We start from the raw sequence: 18,646 nt of genomic DNA on the forward strand, positions 1-18,646 counted from the left end.
CGGTTTGCCATCATTGATGGAACAATGAATTCTGAATTATACCAGCAAATTCTAAAGGAAAATGTCAGGACATCTGTCCGTGAACTGAATCTCAAGAGAAGGTGGGTCATGCAGCAAGACAACGACCCTAAGCACACAAGTTGTTCTACCAGAGAATGGTTAAAGAAGAATAAAGTTAATGTTTTGGAATGGCCAAGTCAAAGTCCTGACCTTAATTCAATTGAAATGCTGTGCAAGGACCTGAAGTGAGCAGTTCATGTGAGGAAGCCCACCAACATCCCAGAGTTGAAGCTGTTCTGTATGGAGGAATGGGCTAAAATTCCTCCAAGCCAGTGTGCAGGATTGATTAACAGTTACCAGAAATGTTTAGTTGCAGTTATTGCTGCACAAGGGGGTCACACCAGATACTGAAAGCAAAGGTTCACATACTTTTGCCACTCACAGATATGTAATATTGGATCACTTTCCTCAATAAATAAATGACCAAGTATAATATTTTTGTCTCATTTGTTTAACTGGGTTCTCTTTATCTACTTTTAGGACTTGTGTGAAAATCTGATGATGTTTTAGGTTATATTTATGCAGAAATGTAGAAAATTCTAAAGGGTTCACAAACTTTCAAGCACCACTGTAGAAGAGCAGCAGTTCTACTCAGAGTCTCTCCCGAATGACCAAGCTTCTCACCCTGTCTCTAAGGGAGAGCCCAGCCACCCTGCAGAGAAAACTCATTTCTACTGCTTGTATCGGTGATCTCATTCTTTCGGTCACTACCCACAGCTCGTGACCATAGGTGAGAGTGGGAACGTAGATGGACAAGTAAATTGAGAGCTTTGCCTTTTGGCTCAGCTCTCTCTTTACCACAACAGACTGGTTTAACGTCCGCATCACTGCTGACGCTGCCCTGATCCATCTGTCCAACTCCTGCTCCCCCTTACTATCACTCGTGAACAAAACCTCAAGATACTTAAACTCCTCCACTTTAGGTATGAATGAACCCTTTATTGTCACTAGCCACAAGTGCCAGCGAAATTGACCATCAACCCGTCCTTACATATACACATACATACAATTGACAGAGGGGGGAGTAGACAGGACAGGAAGACAGGGATGAAAAGAAAAAAAAAATACAGAGTAACATGAGGAGAGGGGAGGAGAAAAAAGCAACCCCCACACTATGCTCCTTGAGGAGTACAGTGTGGGAACATTTAAAAAAAAAAACCCCACCTCAGCACATAAGCACAAAATACACAAGTACACTTTACAACATGAAAACTTGGGACTTGAGGGGTGGAGGTAGAAGTAACCCAGCGCGAGCAAGCAGCCATCTGTTCCTGCAGCCATAACGACGCTGGTTGCGCACCCGCTTGTCACACTGGGGGTAAAAGCGGAGATCGCAGGAAGTGGGGGAAGGGATCCAAGAGTGTCTCACTGCAGTGATCTTCAGGGGAGTTTTTGTTCCAGCAACGGCCTTGGCCGAGGCCAGTGCTGTCTGAGGGAGCCAAAAGCAGATAAGATTGGGATTGTTTGGTCTTGGGGCAAGTAGACGCATTCTTTTACACGACTACTCTGTTTGTCCATTCTGGTCTCCGAATCAATCCATTTTCTTTGCAAAGCCAAAAGCTTCTCCATGATGTTATCCATGTTGCAGTTCAAGTTCTGAATAGCCACAGTCTGAGTGCCAACAGCTCTGCCCACCACTTCAATCATGTCGGGCAGCTTTATGGGGCTTTGGACGGCTGTCACCATTTCCTGATTTCCTCGATAAACCAGGGCAATGCCTAATCCAATCAGCAAAAGACCTGTAATCATGGTTCCGAATAGGTAGATGTCTTCAATGTCCTCCACAGAAAGAACTGCCAGGCACATGACCCGCCACTTCTCCCACGTGCCCATCGTGTAGCCAGCTGCGAATGTTCCGGCAGGACAGGCTGGTTCCCCCGAACCCAGGATTCTCGTCGAGAAAATTGTGTCAATAGCGTTGAGACCAGTTTATCAATTCCATGATTTTTTAGTTTGGAGAGCAGTGCGGAGAGAGTCTCTCAAAAGAATAGACAGTAGACAGATGAGACAAGACAAAAGGAGCAAAGCAGGGAAGATAAGGGAAGGAGAGCAGAGAAATGCGACCGCCTTCCATAAGAGCACGGAGAGAAAACAGGTAGCAACTCCCCCCTGACCCAAAGTAGGCACTCTACCAGTTTCTGGCTGAGCGCCATGGCCACGGACTTGGAGGTGCTGATCCTCATCCCAGCTGCTTTGCACTCGGCCTGCAAACCATCCCACCCCATGCTGTAAGTCATAGATTGATGAAGCCAATAGGACCACATCCTCTGCAAAAAGCAGAGATGTTATCCTGATGCCACCAAACTGGACACCCTCCGCCCCTTGGCTGCACCTAGAAATTCTGTCCATAAAAGTTATGAACAGAACCGGTGACAAAGGGCAGCCCTGGTGGAGTCCCACATGCACTGAGAATGAGTCCAACTTACTGCTGGCAATGTGAACCAAACTCCTGCTCCTGTCATACAGGGTCCGAATGGCCCACAGTAGTCCCCGAACCCCATACTCCCGAAGCACCCTCCACAGGGCACTATGAGGGACACAGTCGTAAGCCTTCTCCAGGTCCACAAAACACATGTAGACTGGTTGGGCAAACTCCCATGCACCCTCCAGTACCCTTGCAAGGGTAAAGAGCTGGTCTAGTGTTCCATGACCAGGACACATTGTTCCTCCTGAATCCAAGGTTCGACTATCAACTGGACTCTCCTCTCCAGCATCCCAGCACAGGTTTTCCCAGGGAGGCTGAGAAGTGTGATTCCCCTATAGTTGGAACACACTCTCCCAGAGGCACTGTCCCCGACCTCCACACACTGTTGAAGAGGCATGTCAGCGAAGACAGCCCAACAACATCCAGTGCATTTAGGAACTCAGGACAAAATCTCATCCACCCCTGGATCCCAGCCACCGAGGAGCTTTTTAACCACCTTGGCAACCTCAGCCCCTGTGATGGGCGAGTCCTCCCAAGCACCCTCAGATTCTGCATCTTTCTCAGAGATTGAGGAGATCCTCAAAGTATTCCTTCCACCACCGGATGATGTCCCCAGTTGAGGTTAACAGCACTCCATCCTCACTGTAAACAGTAGGGACAGAGCACTGCTTCCCCTTCCTTAGCTGCCGGATGGTTTGCCAGAATCTCTTCGAGGCCAACCAAAAGTCACTTTCCATGGCCTCACCAAACTCCTCCCACACCCAAGTTTTTGCTTCAGTGACCACCAGAGCCGCATTCTGCTTGGCCCATTGGTATCTGTCAGCTGCCTCTGGAGACCTACAGGCTAACCAAGCCCGATAGGACTCCTTCAGCTTGACGGCTCCCCTCACCACAGGTGTCCACCACAGGTTCGGGGATTACTGCTACTCCAAACATGTCAGAGACAAATTTGTGAAGTATGGCTCAGGGTTGGGTTATAAAAAATATCCCAAACTTTGAATATCCCAGGAAGCACCATTAAATCCATTATAGCAAAATGGAAATAATATGGCACCACTACGAACCTGACGAGAAGGCCGCCCACCAAAGCTCACAGACCAGGCAAGGAGAGCATTAATCAGAGATGCAATCAAGACACCAAAGATAACACTGAAGGAGCTGCAGAGATCCACAGAGGAGATGGGAGTATCTGTCCATTGGACCAGTTTAAGCCATACACTTTACAGAGTGGGGATTTATGGAAGAATGGCCAGAAAAAAGTAATTGCTTAAGAAAACATGTTTGGAGTTTGCCCAACAGCATGTGGCAGACTCCCCAAACACATGGAAGAAGCTTCTCTGGTCAAATGAGACTAAAATTGATCTTTTTGGCCATCATGGGAAATGCCATGTGTGGTGCAAACCCAACACCCTGAGAACACCATTCCTACAGTGAAGTATGGTGGTGGCAGCATCATGCTGTGGGGATATTTTTCATCTGCAGGGACAGGAAAGTTGGTCAGGACTGAAGGAAAGATGGATGACACTAAATACAGGGCAATTCTAGAGAAAAACCTGTTTGAGTCAGCCAGAGGTTTGAGACTGGGATGAAGGTTCATGTTCCAGCAGGACAGTGACCCTAAACATACTGCTAAAGTTATACTGCAGTTGTTTAAAGGGAAACATTTAAATGTCTTGGAAGAGCCTAATCAAAGCCCAGACCTCAATCCAATTGAGAATCTATGGCATAAATTGAAGATTGCTGTACACCAACACAACCCATCTAACTTGAAGGAGCTGGAGCAGTTTTGCCTTGAGGAATGGGCAAAAATCCCAGTGGCTTGATGTGCTAAACTAATACAGACATTTCCCAAGAGACTTGCAGCTGTAATTGCAGCAAAAGGTGGCTCTACAACGTATTGACTTGGGGGGGGGGGGGGGGGGGGGTGAATATCTATGCACACTCCAGATTTCTGTTTTTACATCTTAATTATTGTTTGTGTCACAATAAAACAACAATTTGCACCTTTAAAGTAGTAGGCATGTTGTGTAAATCAAATGGTGCTAACCCCCTAAAAAATCCATTTTAATTCCATCTTGTAATGTGACAAAAGAGGACAAACACCAAGGGGAATGACACTGCAAGACACTGTATACTCGAAAGGACATTTTCTTTCATTAGGTCCTAATTCACTTCAAAGGCTTGTTTATTCAAGAAAAAAAGTTACTGAATCATTGATTGGCAAATTCTGAATTGTGTGCGATTTTCTAATGATCTCTTAATTGTGATAATCTCCTGTGTATATATTCAGTCCAAACAGTTTTCAATATGATCTCAGTTCCTCATTTGGATTCATACTGATTAATGTCTCACCTGTGTGACCATTATTTGTGATGTTTCTTTGGAAAAGATGTTGGTAACCTTGAAATCTGAAGGGGGTCTGGTTGATAGTAACCACCCTTTTTGTTACAATGTTAATAGGTGACTGGCTTTTGCCACCACAGGTTGGTGCTATGTCCTTCCATTCATCTGGTCCTACAGAGTAACAACAGGGTGTGCTAATTTATTTTGTTGAGAAAACAATTTTTCCAAATTTTAAATGTAAAAAATATTTGATAAAATAATGATCAGAGCTCACCTTTGCATTTGTTGTCACATGAGACCTGGGATTTATAGCACCAATCTGAAAGAGCAATTCAGGTTTATGACATGACAGATTAGAGGTTTTACTATTGCAGCTACACTTCAGCACAGTAATTTCAGCCTACTTTTAGTACCCTATTTGCACAATAGACAATAGGCTAATAATATCTAATCCTAATACTATCTGTCTAATATCTAATACTATCTAACCATATGCTTCAGTACTCAGATAATGGACCTCAACAATAAGTACATGTAAAAAACAAAACAACAACAACAACAACAAAAAACCTTCAGAGAATAATTGGAAATTGTGAATAAAGAACAAGAAGAAGAAGGAGGAAAAAGACTAAGAAAAAAGAAAAATAATGATGAGTCCCACTCATGAAATGCTCCATTATTGACTTCTGAATATACAGTATAGTATTCTGTGAAGGAAAGCACTTCAGTAATTCATGTTGCAAGGTATTTCTTAACCTGCTGCAAGTTTGTGGGCCAATGGTAATGGATGATACAACAGTTCACCAAAATTGGATAATCTGACTGATTGTGTGAAATTCACTAAGCTGTGGTGCTTATGCAGAATCAACACTGTACATTTCCTACAAAAATTTGGAATCAGTTGACAATTGAGCTGGAATCCATAAAAGGAAATTTAATTTTATATTATCTATCTATCTATCTATCTATCTATCTATCTATCTATCTATCTATCTATCTATTTTCCTCTTACGGTTCCAGCTCAATTGTCAACTGATTCCAAAATGTTTGTAGGAAATGTACAGTGTTGATTCTGCATAAGCACCACAGCTTAGTGAATTTCACACAATTAAAAAAAAAAAAAAAAGTGTAAAAAAAGAAATTTATATAGTATGTGTGTACACACACACACACACAGTATGATCATTTTTCTAAGTAATGTATTAATACAATTTTCTGTTATCTTTTTCTGATATGTTGACTATAAAAATGCTACTGTTTTAAAGTTCAACACCATTTTAAACTACACACCTCACATTAGAATAAGATTTTAAACTCATTTTTTGGGTTCATTTATTGTCATTAAAGAAGAATAATAATGTCAAGTCAAGTTGCATAAAAATCACCATTTTAAGGAAGTAACAATTCTCATTAAAAAAAAAAAAAACCTTACCACACATTATTCTACCAGTTGCAAACATGAAAGCGTATTTCAAAAGTGTATCAACATTCAGATAATTAACATACTTAGAAAGGAAGACATCTGAACCAACTAACACCCATGAGTAAAATACAGTCAATACCTACAGTTAGGTCCATATATGATTTGGACACTGACACAAATTTTGTTTTTTTACCCGTTTACTGAAACATATTCAAGTTATAGTTATATAATGGACATGGACATAAAGTCCAGACTTTCAGCTTTCATTTGAGGGTATCCACATTAAAACTGGATGAAGGGTTTAGGAGTTTCAGCTCCTTAACATGTGCCACCCTGTTTTTAAAGGGACCAAAAGTAATTGGACAATTGACTCAAAGGCTATTTCATGGGCAGGTGTGGACAATTCCTTCGTTATGTCATTCTCAATTAAGCAGATAAAAGGCCTGGAGCTGATTTGAGGTGTGGTGCTTGCATTTGGAAGATTTTGCTGTGAAGAAAACATGCGGTCAAAGGAGTTCTCCATGCAGGTGAAACAAGCCATCCTTAAGCTGTGAAAACAGAAAAAAAACATCCGAGAAATTGCTACAATATTAGGAGAGCCAAAATCTACAGTCTAGTACATCCTGAGAAAGAAAGAAAGCACTGGTGAACTCATCAATGCAAAAAGACCTGGACGCCCACAGAAGACAACAGTGGTGGACGATCGCAGAATAATTTCCATGGTGAAGAGAAACCCCTTCACAACAGCCAACCAAGTGAACAACACTCTCCTGGAGGTAGGCCTATCAATATCCAAATCTACCATAAAGAGAAGACTGCATGAAAGTAAATACAGAGGGTTCACTGCACGGTGCAAGCCACTTATAAGCCTCAAGAATAAAAAGGCTAGATTGGACTTTGCTAAAAAACATCTAAAAAAGCCAGCACAGTTCTGGAAGAACATTCTTTGGACAGATGAAACCAAGATCAACCTCTACCAGAAGAATGATGGAAAGAAAAAAAATATGGTGAAGGCGTGGTACAGCTCATGATCCAAAGCATCTGTAAAACACGGCAGAGGCAGTGTGATGGCTTGGGCATGCATGGCTGCCAGTGGCACTGGGTCACTAGTGTTTATTGATGATGTGACACAGGACAGAAGCAGCCGGATGAATTCTGAGGTATTCAGAGACGTACTGTGTGCTCAAATCCAGCCAAACGCAGCCAAACTGATTGGTCGGCATTTCACAATACAGATGGACAATGACCCAAAACATAAAGCCAAAGCAACCCAGGAGTTTATAAAAGCAAAGAAGTGGAATATTCTTGAATGGCCAAGTCAGTCACCTGATCTCAACCCAATTGAGCATGCATTTCACTTGTTAAAGACTAAACTTCAGACAGAAAGGCCCACAAACAGACAGCAACTGAAAACTGCTGCAGTAAAGGCCTGGCAGAGCATTAAAAGGGAGGAAAAACAGCGTCTGGTGATGTCCACGAGTTCAAGACTTCAGGCAGTCATTGCCAACAAAGGGTTTTCAACCAAGTATTAGAAATGAACATTTTATTTACAATTATTTAATTTGTCCAGTTACTTTTGAGCCCCTGAAATGAAGGGATTGTGTTTAAAAAATGCTTTAGTTGCTCACATTTTTATGCAATTATTTTGTTCAACCCACTGAATTAAAGCTGAAAGTCTGAACTTCAACTGCATCTGAATTGTTTTGTTCAAAATTCATTGTGGTAATGTACAGAACCAAAATTAGAAAAATGTTGTCTCTGTCCAAATATGGACCTAGGTGTATACATTCTGCTTTGTACCCCTGAAATAAGTTTTATTTCCAAAGTTCTGGCCTCACTACAAATGACCAACTCAAAAGGCACTAATTTCAAAACCAACATGCTATTTGACCTGGTGTATTTAAACTAACATAATAATTATATAATTGAAATTTGGTGACATACCTGTACCCTCCATCATCCCCAACATAGACACCAAAAGAACCAATAACTTTAGGATTTGCATCTTGCTTTTCCTGCTCACTATGATAAAACCTAACCAAGGTTATCACAACCTTAACAGTGATGCAGTAATACAACCTTAACAGTGATAGTGATGCATAGCCTTTTATATGGTTCTGTGGTATCTTACAACATTACATCAGTAACTTCTCCTTTCTGATGTACCCACCAAAGGCAATGGTGTCCTTTCCCTGATAGCATGAAAAATGTGTTTGCATAAGGATGTATCCGGAACATATCAAGCATAATTTAAGAACACTTTTCTGATTATATGTTTTACTGCTGCAACAGTTTTATGTGCTTCGATTGAGGAAGAAACTACAAAAGCTGTAAAACTGTGTGATTAGTTTCGAAAACTCTTTTTTTTTTAATCATGTGTGGAAATTTCACATGCAGGAAAAAGCAACATAGTATCTGATTATGGTGTTAGGCCAGATTGAGTGAACAAAACAGCTTCAAAACCTTGGCAAAGATTCTGGAACTATACTGGAGGGAGAAAGATCAGTAACCTGTAGCACTTTTGGGTGTAATAACAGACGTGGAGATAAGCCTGGTTTAACTTTTCACTACTTTCCGGCGAACCCAGAAAGACGAGAAAAATGGCAAGCTGCAGTTAAACAGGAAGATTGGATGCCAGCAAAGCATTCTCATGTTTGTGGAAAACATTTTATATCAGGTTATTCTGAAAGCTCTGTGCACCTGTTATTTCTCCTAACACTTTTTCTAGCAGGGCAGCATGGTGGTGTAGTGGTTAGCACCGTTGCCTTACAGCAAGAATGTTCTGGATTCAAGCCCAGTGGCTGACGGGGGCCTTTGTGTGGAGTTTGCATGTTCTCCCCGTGTCTGCGTGGGTTTCCTCTGGGTGCTCCGGTTACCCCCACAGTCCAAAGACATGCAGGTTAGGCTAATTGGTGGCTCTAAATTGACTGTAGGTGTGAATGGTTGTGTGTCTCTATGTGTCAGCCCTGTGATGATCTGGCAACTTATCCAGGGTGTACCCCGTCTCTCGCCCATAGTCAGCTGGGATAGGCTCCAGCTTGCCCACAACCTTGCACAGGAAAAGTGGTTATGGATAATGGATGGATAAGCGCAACTTTTTCTAGCTCAAGACCAATCAGTTATAAAAGTCCCATAGATCTAGATCTAGCCTCGACATACTCAAGTGAACATTCAACAAGTCTGTAAGTTGGCATAACATGGACAGAACTTTGGTCTAGGGTAGACGTAAGATGAAAAGCAATCCACTGGTCCTCCAGGTTGGGGGTTGGGCACAGGGCTAACAACCCTGTCCCAAAAAACAAATATGCTAGAAACAGCAACAGAAGGAATCGACACTACCAGGCATGATGGACTATAGATAGATGCCAGGATGAGTGCCAATGGTGAAAGCCGTTTGGAAGCAAGTGGCAGGAAGGTGAAAGTTCTGAATGCCAAACATAAGACTAAGATAGGATTTTGGAATGTAAGAACAATGTACGATACAGGGAAACTAGCACAAGTAACATCAGAGATGAGATGATACAATTTAGAGATCTGTGGAGTAAGTGAAAGCAGATGGACAGGATTGGGGAGACTTAGGACTATCACAGGAGAGACAGTGGAGGGATCCCTCATGGAGGGATAATGAAAATCACAGAGAAGGAGTAGCTATCATTCTAAAGAAAGGAGTGGAAAACAGCTTGATCGAGTGGAAACCTGTCAACAGCAGGCTCATGAAGATCAGAATGAAGGGAAACAAATTAACACAACTATTTCAGTGTTATGCTCCAACAAACGATAGTGATGACAAAGTGAAGAATGAATTTTATGAGCAACTACAAGCCAAGCTGGAAAATACACCAAGGCATGACATGAAGATTATGATGGGGGGGACCTGAATGCCAAAGTTGGTAACGACAATACAGAGTATGACAGGGCAATGGGAAAAGAGGGCTGAGGTACTATGACTGGGAATGGAGAGAGACTAGCAGAGCTATGAATCACTTATGACCTAGTAATTGGAGGGACCCATTCCAACACAAGGGCATCCACAAACTCACACAGTACTCTCCAAATGGAAGGGACAGGAGTCAGACAGACCATCTCATGATTAACGGCACCTGGAGGCAGGGGCGTAGCCATCATTTTAGAAGTGAGGGGGACAAATTGTTCAGAGGTCTACTGAGTGATTTATCATCCTCTCGCATTCAATTGCACCTCTCCTTAGCAGCTAAAGAACCACATAACCACAAACAGCACAGCACCAGGGAACCGACTTTAGTTCTTTAAAATAATATACTATCAATATCTAAAGTCAAAATCTACAACTCTATAAAGTAAAATTTATAAATAGAATTAAGAATAGTAGTAGTGACGTAGCTAGTTATATTCTCTTCTCACCTGTGACCCTGCATAATCATCCTTGTTGGCCTCTGGTCCACTGTCTCCTTTCTCACCCTGCTCTTTCTATTGTGGCAATGAAGATTAAAACATATGTGGAAAGCAACATTTTGAAATAGAATTAGGAATACAGTAATAATAATCAGCAAATTCATGTACTTTAAACTTTAACTACCACAAAAATAAATGAAATCTTTACAAAAATAACAGTCAAAGGAACACAAATACATTTATATTCTTATTTTTCTACCCAGAGTGAGTAATCTTAGAGTAGCCAAAACAGTAATGTCACTCAAGTAAGAGTATCAAGTATGGCCATCATGGTGCCCCCCGTGGCGAACGTGTTTGCGATGCGCTCCCGACACCGATTGTATTTATTGTTTATTTTAGTAATTTTGATTGTGACAAATGCTCAGTGCTTGTACACTAGGATCACCTACAGCAAAGACACACTTCTGGACATTGGTAAAATTCACCACGGGCCCAGTCCAGTCCTTCTGGACTGTAGCTTTCTTCTCATCACTGACACCGACCGAAGCTACACCGACACCATCCGGCAGGCTGCATCATCACCAGACTCGAGTAGGCGAAACGGCCGACGATCCCTGCACCCAAAACGGAAGCGCGGTAAGAGAGGCGGGCTACATGGTAGGCTAAAGGCTAGAGCTACAAGACCACTGCTACCTAGCCTTCTGCTAGCTAACGTTCGCTCGCTCGAGAATAAGATGGATGAGCTGAGAACCAGGATAACATCTCAACGTGAGATCAGAGAGTGTTGTGCCCTGATTTTTACAGAAACCTGGACTACTGCAAGCCTGCCAGACCCGGCCATTGAACTACAGACCCGCTCCATGCACCGTGGAGACCGCACATCTGCTTCCGGTAAAAACAAAGGTGGCGGTGTGTGTGTTTATGTTAACAACAGATGGTGTACAGACGTACAGGTGGTTGAAAAACACTGTTGTGCGGACATTGAAGTGCTGATGGTGAAGTGCAGACCCTTTTATCTACCGAGGGAGTTCAGTGCTGTGTTTATGCTGACTGTTTACATCCCGCCGCGGGCCGACCGCACTACAGCACTAGGACTACTACATGACATCATCAGCAAACATGAGACCACACACCCAGATGCTGTGTTCATCGTGGCCGGGGATTTTAATCATTGCAACCTCAGGACTGTGCTACCGAAGTACCATCAACACATGAGCTTTCCGACAAGGGACAACAACATCCTGGACCATAACTACAGCAACGTGAGAAATGGCTACAAGGCTGTGCCCCACCCCCACTTTGGACAGTCTGACCACATCTCTGTGTTCCTCTACCCAGCTTACAAGGCCCTTCTCAAACAAGCCCCCCCAGTGAGTAAAACTGTTAAAGTTTGGAATGAAGAGATGGATCTGGTGCTCCAGGACTGCTTCAGTTCTACAAACTGGGATGTGTTTAAGACTGCTGCTTTGAGAGAAGACTGTTCTGTGGATTTAGAAGAATATGCATCTGTGGTCACCAGCTACATCAGTACGTGTATTAACGACATTGTCCCCACCAAGTGCTGCAAAATATATCCTAACCAAAAACCTTGGCTCAACAGTGAAGTACGCTCCAAGCTACATGCACGCTCCACCGCTTTTGCCTCTGGTGATGCAGATGGATATAAAAAGGCCAGATATGACCTATGCAGATCCATCAGGGAAGCCAAGAGGCAGTACAGACTGAAGCTGGAAGGTTATTACAACACCTCAGACTCCAGATGCATGTGGCAGGGCCTGCAACACATCACCAATTTCCAGCAGAAGAACAGCAGGGTCACAACCAACCACAACACATCACCAGATGAGCTGAACGAGTTCTATGCTCGCTTCGACACCCTCAACACCAACCAATACAGAGGGATTCTACCAACAGAGGCAGCACAGAGCTCTTCACCTATTGCGACCATAACCGAGGTGAGCAAGGTCTTCAGGAGGACTAACCCCCGAAAGGCAGCCGGCCCTGACAACATCCCTGGCCGTGCTTTGAGGGCCTGCTCCACACAGTTAGCAGAGGTCTTCACAGACATTTTCAACCTGTCCCTCTCCATGTCTTCTGTGCCCACATGCTTCAAGACCACCACCATAGTGCCCCTCCCAAAGAAAAACAATAAAACATGCCTGAATGACTATCGCCCAATTGCACTCACTTCAAATCAAATCAAATCAAGTTTATTTGTACAGCGCTTTTAACAATAAGCATTGTCGCAAAGCAGCTTTACAGAATTTGAACGACTTAAAACATGAGCTAATTTTATCCCTAATCTATCCCCAATGAGCAAGCCTGTGGCGACGGTGGCAAGGAAAAACTCCCTCAGACGACATGAGGAAGAAACCTCGAGAGGAACCAGACTCAAAAGGGAACCCATCCTCATTTGGGCAACAACAGACAGCCTGACTATAATATTAACAGTTTTAACAGGTATAACCCTCAACTGTCCTCATGGGGCCGTCCTTCACAGGAGTGGGGCGATAAAACTCCGACCAGACACAGGGCACCAGGATGGATCAAGCAGGTCCGAGGGGCAGAAGAGGCCAGCATCTCAATCCCAGGATCAACATGTAACTCAGAGGGACAGATGGGGGGGGGGGGGGGGGGGGGGGGGGAAGAAAACACGTTGTTAGGTATGCCCTAAAAATGACAAGTATTAAATCTGTGTGGTAGGCTCGCAGAGACGAGAGTCTTTACATCAGGCATGACGCACAATGGCATGTTAATATGGTAAAAAATATATCATGACCTGCTCTGGCTGGATGCTTGATTGGGTAATGGGAGCACACTCCTCAGCAATGATGAGATGCAGATGGGGCCCTTAGGCCTGGCCAAGACAATTCAGTTACATTTCACCGGGTCTGGGACATGCGACAGAATGTCTGACGGCCGATTCCCTGCAGGCTACGATAGCCAGTCGAGGTCCCCACCGTCTCCACCAAAAGATTTCCTGTTGACTCCATGTAACTCAGAGGGACAGATTTGGGGGGGGGGAGAAAGAAAACACAAGGTGGTTAGGTATGCCCAATGTCACCTGAATAAGTAGGAACAGTATATATATTGCACCGAGTACAAGCAGGGACTCCGGCAACTAACTATGACAGCATAACTAAAAGGAGAGAGCCAGAAGGTAACACAGGCATGAGGGAGCCCCGGGACATAAAGCAGCCAGCCACTGCACCGTCAACAAACTCGAGTGAGCAAGCGAGTGGGGACTGACAGCATCCATACATCCCAGTTTACCAAAACACTATGTCTGAGGACCCTCCAGATCTACTCCTTTACCTCATAAACACCATTAACAAAAGGCTTGACTAAACAGATATGTTTTCAGCCTAGACTTAAATGCTGAGACTGTGTCTGATTCCCGAACATTACTTGGAAGGCTGTTCCATAACAGTGGGGCTTTGTAAGAAAAGGCTCTGCCCCCTGATGTAGCCTTCACTATATGAGGTACCAGCAGATAGCCTGCACCTTTTGATCTAAGTAGGCGTGGCGGGTCATAGAGGAGCAGAAGTTCACTCAGGTACTGTGGTGCGAGACCATTTAGTGCTTTAAAGGTCAATAGTAGTATTTTATAATCAATACGAAATTTGATTGGGAGCCAATGCAGTGTGGATAAGACAGGCGTGATGTGGTCATATTTTCTAGTTCTAGTAAGGACTCTTGCTGCGGCATTTTGAACTAACTGGAGCTTGTTTATGCACTTATTGGAACATCCAGACAGTAAGGCATTACAATAATCCAACCTGGAGGTAACGAAAGCATGAACTAGTTTTTCTGCATCATGCAATGACATTAAATTTCTTATCTTTGCAATATTTCTGAGATGAAAGAAAGCTATCCGGGTGATGTTATCAATGTGAGTTTCGAATGAAAGACTGGGGTCAATAATCACTCCGAGGTCTTTTACTGCTGCACGTGAAGAAACAGAAAGGCCATACAGAGTTACTGTGTAATCAGAAAACTTACTTCTAGCTGTATGTGGTCCTAGCACAAGTACTTCAGTCTTGTCAGAGTTAAGCAGAAGGAAATTTATAAGCATCCAGTGTCTAATGTCCTTAACACATTCCTCAATTTTATTAAGCTGGTGTCTCTCATCAGGTTTTGCAGAGACATACAACTGTGTGTCATCAGCATAACAGTGGAAACTAATACAATGTTTACGAATAATATCGCCCAGAGGTAACATATATAGAGAAAAAAGCAGTGGACCCAAGACAGAACCTTGTGGAACACCAAACTTTACCTCGGTACATCTAGAAATATCACCATTTATATCGACATACTGATAACGATCAGTTAGATAAGACCTGAGCCAGGAGAGGGCCATTCCCTTAACTCCCACAACATTTTCTAGTCTATCCAGAAGAATGGAATGATCAATGGTATCAAATGCTGCACTAAGGTCAAGCAACACAAGTAGCGAGACACAGCCCTGATCAGACGCCAACAGTAGGTCGTTTACTACTTTAACCAGTGCTGTCTCTGTGCTATGATGAGGTCTAAATCCTGACTGATACATTTCATGGATGTTATTCCTATGTAAATATGAGCATAACTGCTGTGCCACAGCTTTTTCAAGGATCTTGGAGATAAAGGGGAGGTTTGATATTGGCCGATAATTGGACAGCTGACAGGGATCAAGGTCAGGTTTTTTAATCAGGGGTTTGATAACTGCTAGTTTAAAGGATTTGGGTACATAGCCAATCATAAGAGAAGAATTTATTATTTTTAGAAGCGGTTCAATTACTCTAGGCATTATCTGTTTGAATAGATGTGTCGGTAAGGGATCTAGTACGCAAGTTGAGGCTTTTGATGTAGAGATTAATGAGAGTAATTCAGTTTCTTTTAGGGGAGTAAAACATTCTAACTGATGATCTGATACAGTTATATTGTTAACTACAAGGTCACTTTCATTGTCTAACCTTAAATTAGTAGTTTGAATTTTTTGTCGGATATTCTCAATTTTGTCATTAAAAAAATTCATGAAGTAGTTGCTACTACATACTGCAGGTGTGCATGTGTTGATAGTGGACTTATTCCTGGTTAATTTTGCTACAGTATTAAATAGGAATCTAGGATTATTTTTGTTATCTTCTATTAGGGAGGAGAGATATGTTGATCTCGCAGCACTAAGAGCTTTTTTATACTTCAGGAAGCTCTCCTTCCACGCCAATTTGAACACTACCAATTTTGTTTGACGCCATTTACGTTCCAATTTTCGAGTGGTCTGTTTTAATGTGCGAGTGTCATCATTATACCAGGGTGCTAATTTTTTGTCTCTGACCATTTTCCTTTTTAGAGGAGCTACATTATCTAAAGTATGGCGGAATGTTGACTCTAAGCATTCAGTTGCCTGATCGAGTTCTGCAGGGGCTGACAGTGACCCAATCAAAGTTGACAGCTCTGGGAGATCATTTATAAAGCTCTGTGCAGTAGTTGACGTGAAAGTACGTTTAATACAGTAGCGTGGTGAGGTGCATATATTATTACTCAGACATATTTTGAATCAGATGAGACAATGATCTGAGATAACTTCAGACTGTGGAAGTATGACTATATTGTCTACGTTTAATCTGAATGTTAGTATTAGATCAAGGGTGTGACCACCATTATGGGTCGGTCCTATGACATTCTGCTTAATCCCGACTGAATCTAAGATGGACACAAACGCTGTTTTTAAAGGGTCTTCTGGGTTATCGAAGTGAATATTAAAATCTCCGACAACTAAAGCTTTGTCTAAGGAAATAACCAAATCTGAGATAAAATCTGCAAATTCAGAAAGAAACTCAGAATATGGCCCCGGGGGCCTGTAAATAATAAGCAATGGAATTAACTGGGTAGACTTATTTTTTGAGGCTACATACATTATACGAGTATGAAGAACTTCAAATGTATTAAATTTATAACCAGGTTTGTGTGTTACACCTAGATAATCGTTATAAATAACCGCGACGCCTCCTCCTCTGCCAGTTAGACGAGGCTGGTGTATATAACTGTATCCAGGAGGACTCGCTTCAGTTAATGCTATATATTCATTTGGCTTAATCCATGTTTCTGTTAAACACAGTACATTAAACTCCTGATCAGTAATGAGTTCATTAACCATTAGCGCTTTAGATGTAAGAGATCTAATATTTAATAGCCCCACCTTTAGATCAAAGGTGCTGGCAGCAGCTGTACAGTCAGTATGATCTAATTTTATATTGATTAGGTTACTAGAACAAACTCTCTGAAAATTTCTACCTTTTTGTTGAGCTCGGGGAACAGACACAGTCTCGATGTAGTGGGCCCTGAGTGATGACTCTGTGCAGCTAGCAGACAGTCGGTTTAGCCTGTTCGTCTGCTCCCTGGCCTTGGCTCTGGATTGTCAGAAATTAACTAGGCCTGTTCTGAGACTATGACCTATGCTGCAGGAAATGAGAGCAGCACCTTCCCGAGTGGGATGGATACCGTCCCGCCCTAACAGGCCAGCAGTGCCCTCAAAATTAGCCCAATTATCTATAAAGCCCACACTGTTTTCAGAGCACCACCTGGACAGCCAGCAGTTCAGCGACCATAACCTGCTGTAAGCTACATCGCCACGCCGCATTGGGATGGGGCCAGAGCATACTACAGCATCGGACATCGCCTTCGCTAATTTAAACACCTCTACAAAGTTACTCTTAGTAACCTCAGACTGACAAAGGCGTATATCATTAGCTCCTGCATGGATAACTATCTTTTAGAACCTGTGCTTGCCTAGGACCCTAAGATTACCTGCTATGTCTATAAATAAGCTGAAAAGCTGCAAATAAAGAGTTTTGTGAAACTCAACTTCAGTTGTAATGAAGTGTTTTGAGAGGATAGTCATGTCATATGTCAAAAAGGGCATCCCAGACACAATAGACCCCCTTCAATTTGCATATCGTCAGAACCGTTCAACTGATGATGCTGTCAATGCAGCCATCCACACAGCCTTGTCACATCTGGAACACAGGGACACCCATGTTTGAATGCTGTTTGTGGACTACAGTTCAGCCTTCATCACCGTCATCCCCAGCAGACTGACAGAGAAGCTCTCCACCCTTGGACTGACATCCTCCCTCTGCTGCTGGGTCCTGGACTTTCTCACAAACAGACCCCAGGCTGTCAGAGTCGGTACCAGAACATCCAGCACCAAGACAGTGAGCACAGGGACCCTCCAAGGCTGTGTGCTCAGTCCACTCCTGTACACCCTCTTCACCTACGACTGCACCCCCACCCAGAGCAACACTTCCATCATCAAGTTCACTGATGACACCACTGTCATTGGGCTGATCACCGGTGGAGATGAGAGCACCTACAGGGAGGAGGTGGCTCAGCTGGTCTCCTGGTGCCAGGAAAATAACCTCTCTGTGGCAGCAGGGGCGTGGCCAAGCAGCAGTCTGTGAATGGAGGGCGGGGTCGGGGAAGGTAAGTGGCTAGGTCATTACATCTGATGTTAATTTGTCTGTGTGTGTGTGTGTGTGTGTGTTGCAGGGATGGAGTATAAAGGGAGGGGGAGAGGAGAGAAGAGGCTCGCTCCCCAACCAGACGACTGATGGATGTGTGCGTGTCTGTGTGACTGGGAGTTTGTTAAATAAGCTGAAAAGCTGCAAATAAAGAGTTTTGTGAAACTCAGTTCTAGCCTGCCGTAATTCTGTGCTCCACCCACCCGCTCAACATACTACAGTGGTGCCGAAACCTGGGACGCACAGAAGGGAACCGCCCCATGGAGTCCTCCCCGTTCAAGGAGCTCATCCTTGCCCTCGCTACTGCCCAGCAGAACCAGTGTCAAGAGCTGATCACCCTCCGGAAGGAGCAGCAGCAGCGCTTCGAAGCCTTGATGCTGGCCCAGCGGGAAGATTGCCAGGCGTTCCGGCACTGGCTCACGTCAGCAGGGCCGCCGGCCGCCGCTGCTGCCACCCTCACGAAGATGGGACCGCAGGACGATCCAGAAGCATTCCTAGCTCTCTTTGAGCAAACAGCTG

The 18,646-nt window shown here is 43.5% G+C and overlaps 1 protein-coding gene across 1 annotated transcript in view; it reads right to left on the reverse strand.

Annotated features, from left to right (window-relative positions):
- The window catches only part of ca4b (carbonic anhydrase IV b), a 70,774-nt gene extending 62,518 nt beyond the window's left edge, over nt 1–8,256 (reverse strand). Inside the window, exons 1-3 of the mRNA XM_060898022.1 lie at nt 8,196–8,256; nt 5,103–5,147; nt 4,838–4,999 (exon numbers count right to left, since the gene is read on the reverse strand). Of these exons, the coding sequence (XP_060754005.1) occupies nt 4,838–4,999; nt 5,103–5,147; nt 8,196–8,256 (268 nt within the window). The remainder of the gene's footprint in view (nt 1–4,837; nt 5,000–5,102; nt 5,148–8,195) is intronic.
- Nucleotides 8,257–18,646: the final 10,390 nt, after the last annotated feature.

The sequence above is a fragment of the Neoarius graeffei genome, chromosome 17 (assembly GCF_027579695.1).
Source record: "Neoarius graeffei isolate fNeoGra1 chromosome 17, fNeoGra1.pri, whole genome shotgun sequence".
NCBI classification, from domain to species: Eukaryota; Metazoa; Chordata; class Actinopteri; order Siluriformes; family Ariidae; genus Neoarius; species Neoarius graeffei.